The sequence below is a fragment of the Mastomys coucha genome, unplaced genomic scaffold, assembly GCF_008632895.1.
Source record: "Mastomys coucha isolate ucsf_1 unplaced genomic scaffold, UCSF_Mcou_1 pScaffold22, whole genome shotgun sequence".
Classification (NCBI taxonomy): domain Eukaryota; kingdom Metazoa; phylum Chordata; class Mammalia; order Rodentia; family Muridae; genus Mastomys; species Mastomys coucha.
In genome coordinates this window covers 223,218,789-223,233,379 of record NW_022196905.1, presented here as the reverse complement: position 1 = coordinate 223,233,379, position 14,591 = coordinate 223,218,789, and the positions used below count along the sequence as shown (strand labels likewise).

The window sequence follows — 14,591 nt, the reverse complement described above, 5'->3', positions numbered from 1 at the left end:
TACACATTTAATTCCAGGATTTGGGAGGTAGAGGCAGGCAGATCTTGGTGAGTTCAAGGCCAGCCTGGTCTACCTAACAAGTTTCAGGATAGTCAGAGCTACATAATGAGACCATGTCTCAAACAAAACAACACAAAACAGAAAACTCATGAGCTTCCTGCTGAGTGCTGGGATTATAGATGTGTCCCTGATTTATTTAATTTAATTATTTTTTTTTTGTTGTTGTTTTTTTGAGACAGGGTTTCTCTGTATGTAGCCCTGGCTATCCTGAAATTTGCCTGTAGTCCAGGCTGGCCTCATAGAAATTCACCTGCCTCTGCTTCCAGAGTGCTGGGATCAATGCAGCAGCACCACCTGGCTATGCCTGAGTCCTGGGTGCTTCTTTTCTATCCTGCTTTTTGAGACAGTGTTGCACATAGCCAAGACTGGCTTCAAAGTTGCAATAGAGCCAAGAATGATTGTGAACTTCTGATCCTCCTGCCTTAGACAGGCAACTACACTGAATTTATGAGGTATTGGGGATTAAACCTAGGGCTTTATGCATGCTAGGTGAGCACTCTTCCACCTGTGTTTCATCTCTCTCTGTGTTATATACATCTTGTGTGTGCTGTACCCACAGAGGCCAGAAGAGGGCATGTGATCCATTGGAACTTGAGTTAAAGGCATTTGTAAACTGACTGATGTCAGAATAGGAACTCAGGTCCTTTGGAAGAGCAGAAGCACTCTAACTGCTGAGTTAGCCTCAGGCCCTGGTTTATTTTAATTTTATGTATTCGTGTGTGTGTGTGTGTGTGTGTGTGTGTGTGTGTGTGTGTGTGCCCATGCCCAGGTGGGTATATGCTTGCATGTGTGGAAGTCAGAGTGTAATTTGCCAGAGTCAGTTCTCTCTTCCCAACTTGTGGCCTCAGGGATCTAACTCAGGTCACCAGGTTTGGCAGCAAGCAATCTTACCCACTCGATATCCTGCTGGCATCTGATACAGGACCTCATGTAGCCCATGGGGGACTCAAGTTCATTATATACTAAAGGATGATCTTGGATTCCTGATACCTCAACTTCTACCTCCCAAGTGCCAAGGTGACAAAAATAAGCTCCATGCCTGTTTTATGTGGTGCTGGGAATGGTACCCAAGGTTTCATGCATGCTAGCCAAGCCTTCTACCTATGGAGCTATATCCCACGACCATCTGTGTTTTTATGTCTGGCTATGCCTGTATTTCCATGACTCTATGTGAGTGTGGTGGTGAAATTCCAGACCTTACTCATAGGTGAACAACATGGTCTGGCCACAAATCTTCAGCTATGTCCCAGAAATGGAAAACCCATGGTTCCTCACACTCAGCACCACCTCAGAGTTCACAGACCAAAGAAGTAACCCCAAGGGCAGCCACCCAGGGACCAAAGGTGACCCTGCCTGCCAGCCATAGGATTCTTTTGTGGAAACAGGGACCCCATCTTTCCAGGAAGAACTAAAACACCCCTTTCTTTTTAGCAGGCAGCACCCACAGTTGAAATCCTTGCTTATCTTCTGTGTTGGGTGTGTGCCCACTTTCCTAAGAGGCCCACCCAGCCTCCAAGCAGCTCTGGAGCCTAGTATTGCCCAGCTCCACCTTCCGTGGCCCAGGATGTGGCTGACGAAGCCCAGATGTTTAAGCCCTCCTTCCCCCTCCACCGCTGGCATCCTGGCAGGCAATGCCATGAGCTTGCTTCTCACTCTCCGACACCTGCATGGGAAAAACACACCTGTCACCAGCTGCAGCCAGGTGGGCAGCTGGCAAGGAGGAATGTGGGGGATTCAAGCTGTGACACCCCAGCTGTGTCCAACCCCCTGGTAACACCCCCTCCTTCTCAATTTCTTCAGGGCCAGGTGTGCCCTCAGATTCGGGCTCTGGGAGACAGGAAAGCTGGGGTACGGCTCTGCTTCTCTGTGAGAATACCCCCTCCAGCTGCCACCTGTGAAGATTCAGGATATGGTGACTCTGTATCTGGGGGGGTGGGTGCCCTTGGTATAAAAAATGGGGTCTGAGTGAGCAGTAAGCTGAGTGCAAAGATGTGTGAATACAAGGGCAAGAGCTTGGCTTCTGTGGGTGTAGATGGACATAGTGTGTGAGCCTAAGGAAAAGTATGTGTGTGTGCACACAGGGAGATGCTGTGGTGTGAGTTTCAGTGTATAGGTTGAAATATGCATGTGTGTGAGTGAATGAAGGGCTAGACTGTGTGTGCAAAGATGGAGGAGACAGTGCGTGTGTACAACAGATGTCATGTGTCTAGATGAAAAATGGATATGATGTGTGTGTGTGTATGTGTGTGTGTGTATCTATGGCTCTATGTGTGGGATGGAATGGACTGTGTATATGTGAAAGGGAGACAGGAGGGACATATGGGTGTGACTGTAGAATGGCGGTGTGTGGTTATAGTATTGATGTGTAAGTACAAGATGGGAGTTACATGCAAGTGAAGACTAGAGTGTGTATGTGCAAATGAAAGGACGTATGAATGAGGAATAAAGTGTGGTGTATATGTATGGAGGGGTTGATGATGTGTGTGTGCAGCACTGATATTGTCGAGTGTATGTGCAGGGTAGATGGTGTGTTATGTGCTTCTGAGGAGTTGATGTGCATGTGTGTTTGTGCGAAGGGTTCACATATGTGTTTACCGGGTTGATATTGTGCAGCATGTGTGTGTAAAGGGTTGCTGTGTGTGTGTGCATAAAGATTTTATGGTGTGTGTGTGTGTGTGTGTGTGTGAGTGTGAAGGGTTGCTGCTGTCTGATGTGTGTATGTTGCTGTATTAATGTGTGGTGTATATGTATAGAGGGGTTGGTGGTGTGTGTGTGTGCATCCAAGGGTTGATGTTGTCTAGTGTGCGTAAAGGGTTGTTTTTGTGGCATGTCTGTGAAGGTTTCATGCTATATTGTGTGTGTACAGGGTTAATATTGTCTAGTGTATCTGCAGGATAGATGGTGTGTTATGTGCATCTGAGGAGTTGATGTGCATGTGTTTGTGTGAAGGGTTCAAGTATATATTTACAGGGTTGATATTGTGCAGTATATGTGTGTAAAGGGTTGATATGTGTGTGTGCATACTTTATGTTGTGTGTGTGTGTGTGAAGGGTTGATGTTCTCTAGTGTGTGTGTGTGTGTGTGTGTGTGTGCTGTGTATACAAAGGGTTGATATATAGTGTGTGTGTAAGGGGTTGATGTTATCTGGTATGTATGTGAAGGGTTGGTGTTGTATAGTATGTGTGTGTAAAGGGTTGATGTTGTCTGGGTATGTGTGTATGTGTGTCAGGGGTAGATGTCTGGTGTGTGTGTGTGTGTGTGTGTTAAGGGTTGATACTGTGTATGTGTGTTTGTGGTCAGGGTTAATGTTTAGTGAGTGTGTGTGTATGTGTGTGTGGGGTTTATGTTATTGTGTGTCTGAGTGAAGGATTGATATTGTGTGTGTGGGGGTGTGTGCACACATGAGCCCAGGATTGTTGTCTGCTGTGTGTGTGAAGGAGTTAACCCTCCCCCTAAGCCCTACATCTTCATCTCTTCTCCCAGACATCCAGGCTGGATCTCCTCAGTCCTGGCCCCTCCTGGATCCCTCTGTCTCCTGGGTTCCCCTTTCTGGGGCCATCCTGCTCCCCCAATCTCTTCAGTCCCCAAATGCCTCACAGCCCCCAGTTCTCACTGTACCCCTAACCCTCTACAGCATACATTTCCAGCCCCCTTCTTGCTTTTGAGCCCCTCCCCCTCCTCTGTGGCAGCCCTGAAACTTTAACCGGGTGTTAAAAGTTTCTGTTTACGAGAAGCCCTTGAATTTTTAAGGACATATCAATTCCCTCCCTCTGCCAGGCTCTTGCATCCTTGCCTCACAGGCAGCCACTGTGAGTGCAGGGGGAGGCCTGGATCATCGAATGGGGTCCCAGGGGCCATGGCCCCAAGCAAAATGGCAGGCACAGCACATCCCAGGATGGCTTCAGGCACAGAGACCCTGCTCCCTGATACATAACACACATATCTATCTAGTATCACAGATGAATTCAGGCTGATGTCTTCAGGCAAGCATGTCCACCGACAGGCAGTCCTTTCTTAGTGCACGCACACACACACACAATTTTGTGTTTTGAGATAGGGTCTCTAGTAGCCCATACTGGCCTCCAGCTTGCTGTGTAGACAAGAATGACCCTGAACTTCTCTAATCCTTTGTTTCCAGAGTGTTGAGATGGTAAGTGTGTGCCACCGTGACTGGTTTATGTAGTACTAGGGATTGAAGCCAGGGCTTCCTGGATGCCTGAAAGGCACTCTACCAACTGAACCTCACCCCCATTCTTACATTGTTTTCACATACAAAGACACAGAAGCACAAGCATGTCACACACACACCAGCTATGCACGCATACACACTGACATGGTCTGACATCCATGGAAACATATCTGACACATTCTGACCATACACACAGATTGCTATGGGCTGTGTAGACAGCATGACCTTGAGCTTGAGCACATGGATGAATGTTATATGGGCTAACATACAGGCACACACCTGACAAAGACACCCAATGCTTGGTGTGCAAACACATATACTCACATCCAGTCAGGCATGTTAGCATCGTCTGATACACACAGCTATTCATCCACTGACACGCGGTCTCACATACACTTACTGGCATGGGCTGACACACACAGACCCATATCCCAGACATAGACACCCATCCTTGACCCACTCTGGCACACACAGGTCTTCTCTACTGGCTAGCTCTTACAGGAAAACAAATGCATGGGAAGCTGCCTCACAGGCAGTCCCTCTGTAACCTTTGGACACTTCCCTGCACACATACACACACACACACACAAACACACACACACACACACACACACACACACTGGGACTTACAGGGAAAACATGTGACAGATCTCCAATGTGGCCGCACTGACTTGTTGGGTCAGCGCTGATATACCAGTGTCCTGTGGCCTCACCTCCTGTCAGTCACATGCACATTGCCATTAGTGACCAGTGTTCCCTGTGCTTTGCAGAGGGAGGTGGAAGACACCTTTGCTGACTCATAGACACCTCCATGAGTACAGCCACACCCACACCACCACTTAGAATATACTGAGCACACATGCACACACACACAAACACACACACAATCTGGCCTTGCTCAGACCCACACCAGACACCCCAGATATATCACCTGCTCCCCTCAGAGGTTCAGGGACACCTATACACACACATCCTTGTGCCTCCTAGCCCTACACACTCACCCACGCACACCTGGGCACCTATGCCACCCCCATCAGACAATGCATTGCTGAGAACTGCCACAGCTTCTTGGCTCAGGAGGCTGACAAGTGCTGGCTGCACCTGGCTGTAGGTAGGAGCTCTGCCTTGGTGAGAGCTGCCTGGGGACTGAGGCACAGCCCTCCCACCAACCTAGGGTCACCCAAGAGTTCTCTATGCCCTACTTCAGAGTTTCCACGCCCTCTCCCCCAACTCTTGTGAAGGCTTCTCCTTTCTCTCTCTGTTGCTTGCTTGTTTTTCTTTTTTCTTTTGAAACAGGGTCTCAGTACACAGGCCAAGCCAGCCTTGAACTATGTAGCTCAGGCTGGTCTACAGTTCAGTCACAGCCTTCCTCTTGGAGCCTCTGAGTGCAAGGATTGCAGACATATGCCAACCCACCCCACCTCATTCCCATCTGCAGTGGAAATGGGAAATCCTAGGCCTGCAACAGGGGCTGGAGCGTCACCACAATACAGATAATGTTCCTAAGTCCCAGGACACGTGCAAAGGTATGGATGACATATGAAGGGTAAAAAGGGTGGCGCGCGCGCGCGCGTGTGTGTGTGTGTGTGTGTGTGTGTGTGTGTGATATACTTGAGAGAGTCTCTATAGAACCTGCCAGCTGTTTTGCTATCAGGATTGTAGATCAGTGTGCCTTAGGCCTGGGGTGTATCTGGGCAACACAATGTGTGTGATGTGTGTGTGTGTTCCTGTACAGTGATACTTTGTGTCCTTTGTATAGGGGGTTCCCATGTGTCAGTGTCACCGTGTCTGGGTTGCCATAGCTGTCTTCCAAGATATTTTGGCTTGGCTGTGTGTTGGTGTGTCATTGTGTGTCCTGAGTGTGACAAGGTATGGTGGTGTGGTCCTGTGTGTGTCAGTATTCTGCAGGAGAGTGTGTGGCACGTGCATGCATGTGTGTTAGTGTGGCTCTCCGCGTCGGTCTGCACTGGGACGACATGTGACAGTAGGTGGTGTGTGGCTCTTGCTTGTGTCCGTGCCGGTGTGCACCGCGGTCTGCTGCGACTCCATGAGGAATAGGCCCTGTGTTCCTCCGTGACATTTGTGCCCGTCCAAGCCCTGCTGCGTGTCAGTGTGTGTCGGCGCCCGAACGCCGACCAGCACGTGTCGGGGCAGCCGCGTCGGTATGCGTCCCCGCGTGTATGTGTGTGTGCGTGTGTGCGTGTGTGCATGTGTGTGCGCGCCGGCCGCGCTCACCCGCCCCGCCCGCCCCTCCCCGCGCCCCTCCTCCCGCCCGCGCCGCCCGCCCGCTCCCTCTCCCCGGAGTGCGCCGCTTCCAAACTTTGTCTAAACTTTCACTTTCACAGCGCGGCGGCGGCGGCGGCGGCGGCGGCGGCGGTGGCGGGCGAGGGCGAGCGGCCGAGCGGCGGCGGCATGGAGTAGACGCGCAGCGGCGGCGGCGGCGGCGGCGGCGGCGGACGCGAGAGGCAGCGGCGAGCGCGGCGGCGGCCCGGAGCCCGCGGGACCGAGCCTGTGAGCGCGGAGCGGCAGCGGGCCGAGCGGGGCCGCGGGCCGGGCGGGCGCCGAGCGGCGGAGGCCGGAGCAGCGGAGCCGGAGCCCGAGCGCCAGCCAGCGCGACGCCGCCTGCCGGGCCTGCCCTCGCCGCGGCCGGCCTCCGCGCTCGCGCCCGGGCGCCCAGCGATGTACTCCCCGTACTGCCTCACCCAGGTACCGGCCGCCGCCCCCGCGCCCCGGGAGAGCCGGGCCGGGGTCCCGCAGGCGCGCGGGCAGCGGGCGGGGCGCGGGGGCGCTGCCCCCAGGGCGCGCGGCGGGAGTGCGTGGAGAGGGGGCGAGGGGCGAGCGCGCGCGGCGGGGCGCGGCGGACAGCGGACCCCTGCTGCTGCGCGGCGAGGCGGCGTGGTGGCAGGCGCGGGCGGGCAGGGTGACACGGCGGCAGGAGGCAGAGTGGCCCCGGGGCGCCGGGGAGCACGGGCGGGCGGCGTCCCCTGCGCGCAGCGCGGCGCGGCCGCCCCGGGGTGGCAGTGGCGGGCGTGTGGGCAGCCGCTCTGCGTGCGGCTGGGGTGCCCCGGGCGGCCCGAGCGGCCCGGGCGTCTCCCCAAAGTCTTTGTTCAGGCCTCGCATGGGAGCGGGGCTGAGAAAATGGCGGGGCTCCCAAATTTCGGAGGGGCAGGGGAGGGGAGGGAGGGACGGGCGTGCTGCCAGCCCGGGCCGCGCCTCTCTGCGGATCCTGGACGTTTGCAGTCGCGGCTACCCAGCCCCAAACTTTCCTCCGTGCAAACTTTCCGGTCTCAGAGACCGGGACCGCAGCAGCGTGGACCTGGAAGCGCCCCGGGGAATCCCGGTCCGCCACCCGCAGGCGGGAAGGGCGGGAGCAGCGGTGGCTTGTTGCAGGTTGACCCTTTTGGGATCAGCCGTCGGGTCAGCCTCGGGCACAGCAGCGCCGACCTTGGCGTGCTTCGGGAGCGCTAGCTCCGAGAATGCGTCCCGCCTCCAGCGAAGTTCCCTGCGCAGTGTGTAGCGGAGGCTGAGGCCTGGATGGCTGAGGCTGATGCCTCATCTGCCACCCTGCTCTTTCTAGCAGTGTCTCCGAGCTCTGAGAGGGCACCAGCCAGACCTGCCCAGACCTAGAGGGGCCCTCACAGCTCTATCTGCAGGGCCAGGCCAGGGCAGGTGACAGATTTGTGGAGGTTGTTTAGCCTTGCCTGATGGCCAGGCCTGTCTGTGGGAGCTCTCTAGGCCAACCCTGAGTCCCCAAATGGCCCCTTTGCTAAACCAGAGCCCTTTTAGACAAGTGCTAAAAGTGCCACCACTTTTGAGTGGGAACACACACTCATGGTGTATATATATATGGCCAGGTATTCGAGGAGCAAGCCTAGATGTTTTGAAGGGCAAGAAGGTCTATGCAGGCGGGTTGCAGTTCCAGAGACACAGCGCTCTTGTAGTCCCAGGGACTAGTTGTCTATGTGTCTGTGTATCTAGAGTCTGTATGTGACTCCTGTAGGCTGTCAGTGGCCAGACTGCGTGGCACAAACACAGATGACCAGGCGAGATGGTGTGTCTTCCAGTACAAATCACGTGCAAGTGTGTGCCAGCGGAGGAGCCTTTCCTGCAGGCGTTAAGAGCCAGTCTGACCACCATATCGGTGTGGGTCTGTTCCTTCAAGTTGTCAACTACTCTCTGTTGGGTTCCCCACAGGAGGACCTGGTCAGCTCTCTAGACCTGAGCTGTGGCTACCTTCAGGGTGATTGATGATCTGCTCATCTCTGTTGCTGGTGTCTGAGCTCTAGAGGGACAAAGACCCTATGCTCCAGCAGCTACTTTGTCCACCAGGCTGCTAGCCTGCCTCCACTCCAGCCTTGCCAGACATCTGGGCTTACCCCCTTCCTCATCCATGGGTCAGGTGAAGCACCCACTGCTGAGGAGAAAATACCAGCTGATACATGGGTGCCAAGGCTACGGAGGGACTGGGATGGCCCCCAGATTTGGGGTGATGGCCTCGGCTTGGCTCTGTGGCACTCCAGAAGGGAATACGGTCTCCAATCTGTGCGAGTTACATCTTGCACATGCCAGGCTGCCTGGGAGGGGAGTGGGCACAATCTTACTAGTCTGCCAGCCCTGCATGGTGGGCAGGGAAACCCCTTTGCTTAGGGTCCTTGGCAGCCTTCGGTCATCAGGGTCTGGCTGTCCCTGCCTCTCAGCCACGTCTCTTTTCACAAACCTTTCTACTGCCATAGTTTGCCTCCCATCTTTGCTTCTCCAGCAACCTTTTTCGCTGGCTGGCCTTTTTTGTGTTTCTCTATCTCCTCTCTTTGTCTGTCCCTTGTCATGTCTGTCCTGTATTTCTAGCTGTCCCTCTGTCCCTGTCTCTAGTTTGGCTCTGGCCTCCCCCATTTCACCCTCAGACTCTCTCTACACCCCCTCACCCTCTCTCCCTTTTCTTTCTTTCTTTTTTTCAAGACAGAATTGGCTTTAAAGTCAATAAATGATTGAACAGAAGCAAGCTTGGAGCAGCAGGGCTTGGTGGGGTGGGCAAGAGGAAAGGTAGTGGGGAAGATCTCCTAGAAAAGAGAAACTGATCCAGTGGTGGGTGGGACCATTGCTGGAACTGCTGAAGCCCTTTACAGCCACAGGCCTGAGTCTCAGGTGGACATCAGGAATTGGATGCACTCGGTGGGCCCTTCAACAGTGGACACACACGCGCACACACACACACACACACACACACACACGTACTATCACTGCCAAGGGGAGATCATAAACATTGTATTAACCTTGACATCTAGACACATAGCTCTTGTCATACACTTCAACACCCATGTGCCCCTCAGAATGGGATACGTGTGTTCATTCATGTAAGTTTGGACATGAAAACCTCCCTGCCACGTAGCCAACAAGGCCAAACTGTGTGCCTGTGTTCATATTCACCAACACTTAACGGGCATCACTCTCAAGACAGGCTATGTGTGGATATGTTACAGAAACTGAAGTAGTAGCTCCTAGAGTCATGGTACTCTCGGCACAAACTCAGCCACAGCAGGCGTGGATGTGCACAAAAGGCTGAGGACGGAGGGCAGTGGGCATACGTCCTCACATGGAGACACGGCATCATTGGCTTTCAAGTTGTGAAAGACTTTCTCTAATATTTACATACACACCCATGTCTTCCCACTCCTGGCCACAAGAACATATATGCCAACATGTAGACAGTTGTGAACACACACAACAACACACATGGATGTACACAGATAGGATCCCTCTCTGATGGGCACCTCTGCCAATCTCCCCTTGGTGGTTGTAGAACCTTTGATCTCTCACACTTGAGGGTGAGCTGGACCGGCCCTTTGTCTCTTCCCCACATCTGTGTTTTTTTTTCGGGCTCACTATGGCCACTCTTCTGTCCTTGTAGACTATGGGCTGCTCTTTGTTCATGAACCAACTGGTACTCACCGAGGTTTGTTTTTTCATTTGATTCTTGATATGGATGTCTTGCCGTGTAGCCCAGGCTGGCCTTGAGCTTATAGTGGTCATCCTGGGGCTACAGGGGTGAACCACCACGCTCTATCTTGGTAGTTTTGCTTTTGTGTTTGTTTGATTGAGACAGGATGTCATGCAGCCCAGGCTAGCTCTGTATTGAAGATAGCTTTAAACGCTTGACCCCCTAGTCTCCACTCTTTAGAGCTCAGACCACATGTGTGAACCACCATGCCTGGAGGTGCCGGCTTTTCTCTCTGTGGCTTTGGCTTCGCACATACCTCCTATCCCTAACATAAAAATGAGACAGACACAAGTTGGGTTACTTTTGGCATCCCACTGGGGTCCTGGGAGATGTTCCAGGGGTGGGCCTGGCTGGATTCAGAGTCACAGCTCTTTTGGGTTAGTACATCCCCCAAAGGAGCTTGGGTTCTTGGCCTAGACATAAATGTCTTATGCAGTTTCCAGGGCTGCCAGATGGAGGGTGTGGGGGCAGAGGTCAAGGACTAGTCAGCGGGGGATTAGAGGGGGGCATTAAGTTTCTGCTCTGTGTTTTCTAGTCTTGGGAGTTAAAGTTTTCCTCGTCTGTAAAGCACATGTATATATTTTTTAGCCCTGTAATGCAACTCACTGCCATGCTGGGCACATGATGTGTGCTTAAGAAGTATCCCTGTCATATTGGTTATCATCATCTGGACCCTCCCTGCATAGAGAAGGTTGATCATGAAAGCAAGAAAAGAGTTGGAGCCCCTTGCCTCTGTGGCAATCCCCATGTCCTTCCTGGAGGAGGAAGCAAGAACTTGGAAAGACTGGGCTCAGCTCTTTCCTCTTATTGGGGTCCTGTAGACTAAGCAGAGAGCGGCGGATTTCACAGTAGGACAAGGTGGCGGTTGTGAAATGTGGAGATGGCTTTTCCAGTCTAATGGGAACCAGGTATCTCTTGGTAAAGAGTATGTGAGCACCCGTGGGTTAGGATGGAAGCTGGGCAAAGCATGGAGACTTGGTTCATCATGTTAGTGACTTAGAGATGTCCCCACTGCTCCAAGCCACCTACAAGTCTGCACTGATTGTGATGGGGATCCATTGTAGGGCAGGACACCGTGTGAGTACTTGATGCTACAGGCAAGATCCTAAGGTGACTCTGGATCCACATATTTTGAACTGCATAGATTATCTGTACCCAGGAGTGGGGCTGGAATCTGGGGTCTCGAAGCACCTTTCCTCCAGTTGATCAAGACAGGCATAGAAGACCCTACCTACTTTCTCCAACTCGGTACTGGACATACAGCTTCATCCTGGTAAGCTGGCTCGATGAACAAGAGGACTGCCTACTCTCCTACCTCCGAAGTCCTGGGTGTGGGGTCAGAAGGATGAAGGGATGTCTGTGATAGGCTGCCAGGGTTCTCAAGATTCCTGTGTCTTGATCAACATGCTGCATGTCCTCGGGACTCTGTGCGACCATGAGGGTGTTCCTTTCCATTTGCTCTCTGAGTCTATTGATAGGTGCTACCTGCATTCGACTTTAAGGACTGTCTCGCGTTGTCTCCTGTATTTGGTGACAGTGTGGCTGAGGTGTGCATCACCACGACTGTTCATGCCTCTGTGTCATGTCCTTGTCCAGGCCTTGGGTAACACTGTAGCTGTCACTGTCACCATCATTGTGGCTGTACTTCAGAGTGGAGTGAGTGTGTCACAGTGACAAGCAGGCCCCTCCTATAACAATGAATTGGCCTGTATTTTTCTGGAAGGAAAGCAGACACTGCTAAGTGTGTATCGGTAGCTCACACATGTATCAGCCTGCACTCACATACATGCCAGCATGTATCTGTGTGTGCCAGACCACCACCCCCCATACCCCATGTTGTTGTATATCCCAGGCTTGTCCCTGTGACTGTGGTGTCTTACCACATGGTCCTTCTCTCAGTCAGTCCTTGGCTTCTAGGCATCATGCATGATGCCCATGATGTCCCCTGGCTTAGCAGCTGGAAGCAGGCTGGCCCCTTGTCCCTTCCCATGAGGTTGTGTGGCCGTGGTGGCCCTGCTGTGGGTCCTGCTGTCCTCTCCCTGTCATGGACAGAAGCTCATTGTGCAGGCAAGGTTCGGGTGTGTTGGGGCCGCCCATAGACCTCCCTCTGTTCAGTGCACATTGATTTTGGCTTCTGCCTGTGGCTGCCCTGGCCTGGCCAGCTGGGTGTTCGGCTGTCTCCGTGGGCCTGAGGCCACTGTCCCCTATAGTCCTCAGCACCCCATTGCCAGACTTGCCTCGGGGTCCATACCCCAGAGCCACTTGGTATCTCTGGGAGGCTCCGAGGGTTCAGATTTGGAAACTGAGGTCCCCTTTCCTTCCCCCTTTCTCCAGCTCTTTCCTCTCTCCCTCCTCCATTCCTCCCCCTCCCGCTCCCTCGCTCCCTCTCTCTCCTGCCAAACGCATCTTGGCTCTCTCTGAATATCTCTCCTCCTCGATTTTTGGCTCCAGCTCTGGGCTCACTCACTAAAGGAAGAAGGGCTAGCTCCCCACCCCCACCCCTTCCTCAACACCTCCCCCTCCTCAGGAGCCCCTCTGAGGGCGGGAGCAGCCTCTAGCAGGGGCCTGGGCCCCAGAGTAGTCTTGGCCAAGGGGGGCCCAGGCCCAGAGGTTGAAGGGACGAGGGGGATTGGGCCTGGCAGCCTGAGGGGACAGTGAGCAGAGTGGCTCTGCTGCCAGGTTGAGCAGGCGGGCAGGGAGGGGTCGGGGGCACAGAGCTGGGGTGTCTGGCTTCTGGTGGGGCTGGCAGGCCTCTGTGAGGCGCAGCTGTGCCCAGAACTCGGAGTCGCATTTGCCACCACTACCGATGTGGCTGCGCCAGCCAGAGAGGGGAGGTGGGTATCGGGCACTGCGGCTCTGTGCAGCCAATCAGAAGCTGGGTTGCACTGGGGAGCGTTCTACCCACCAAACCCCACCCCGAGGGGAGCTGAGGGTGGCAGCCAGCAGTGGGCAGGGGTCAGTGCCCACCTCCATTGCTGGGACCCAGCTCTCTCTGCCAAAGTGGGTGCCAGTATTCCTAGCACAGGTCAAACCAGAGAGGGGTCTATCTGTCCCTACCTGAGTCTCTAAGACAAACTGGAGGAACTGATGATTGTGAGGGGCATTCAGTGCCACTCCTGTGTCTCAAGAGGTGACTTCTAGTCTGAAGCCCAGGGGAGAAGGGCACAAAGCATCCAGGTGGGTCCAGGGACCTATCTGCCTCAATGCAGTCATCTGGTGGGGGTGTTTATTCTGGGTCTGTCTCATACAAAGTCATACACTCACTGGCACTGGCGGGCAGCGAGTCACATTGGCAACCCAAACCTCCCTCCATCAGGCATAAACATGTGTGCACATGCACACACAGAGACGTGTACATACAAAGAGACTCCCCCCCCCAGACACCTACAGATACCCAGCCGCACCCCAGCATATCAATGCGCATGACAGGCAGGGAGCCATGTGTGGGTGGAGATGCACGGGGATTCACAGTCACACAACCACACACTGTGAAGCACAGTCCAGACCACAACCACCCAACACACAGGAACACACAGAACCCACAATCACACGCGCATAGTGGCACAGCACACATGATCACCACACATGCAAACACACACACACACACACACACACACTGCAGACACAGGAACATGTCTGCCCATACACATGCAATAGGACACTCTTGGACACATAGACGTGGATATATCCCTCAGCCCAGTACTTCAGAGTGATTTTACCCAACAGGAAATGCCTGGAAACATTTGGTTGGCACACATAAAGGGGCGTCACAGGCAGTGAGTGGGTGGAAGCCAGAGATACTGCACAGGTCACCCCGCTACAAAGAACAATCCAGCCCCATTAAGGTCTGAAACACTACTTTGCACATCTAGTAATAAACACATAGGTATACCAATACTCCACACCATGGTGCACCGACACATAGCACGTGTAAGTAAGACAAAATGGCTAGCTAGCACAAGGTCACACACAGACCTGGACATTGTTGCCTGTGCAGCTGCACACATGTGAACCCAGGCAGAGTGACACCCATATATTATTAGTTTGCACTTGGCCACAGCTGGACCAGGTTAGAAATAGGCCCCCAAATGAGAGTATCCTTACTGGGGCCACATTGCTGGAGGACTGAGTCACATGACTGAGTCAGCCCTGACCTGTCCTAATAGAATTTGGAGCCCTGGCTCTCTGGCTTAGCTTGTGGGATGTGTCCATCTATGCCTAGGACCTTGTTGAGGTATCTACCCTCACTGCCTTGCAGGCACAGAGAACAGAAAGTGAGATGGAAGCCGGGCGGTGGTGGCGCACGCCTTTAATCCCAGCACTTGGGAGGCAGAGGCAGGTGGATTT

General features: G+C 53.6%; 1 protein-coding gene across 4 annotated transcripts in view; it reads left to right on the top strand.

Moving 5' to 3' along the window:
• The first annotated feature begins 6,577 nt into the window (after positions 1-6,577).
• Nfix (nuclear factor I X) overlaps positions 6,578-14,591 on the top strand; it is a 94,945-nt gene continuing 86,931 nt past the window's right edge. For 3 of the 4 annotated variants that reach the window (XM_031340584.1, XM_031340582.1, XM_031340578.1), the window contains exon 1: positions 6,578-6,955. In XM_031340584.1, the coding sequence (XP_031196444.1) occupies positions 6,929-6,955 (27 nt within the window). In that variant the 5' untranslated portion in view covers positions 6,578-6,928. The remainder of the gene's footprint in view (positions 6,956-14,591) is intronic. The other variant, XM_031340580.1, reaches the window with a different exon arrangement.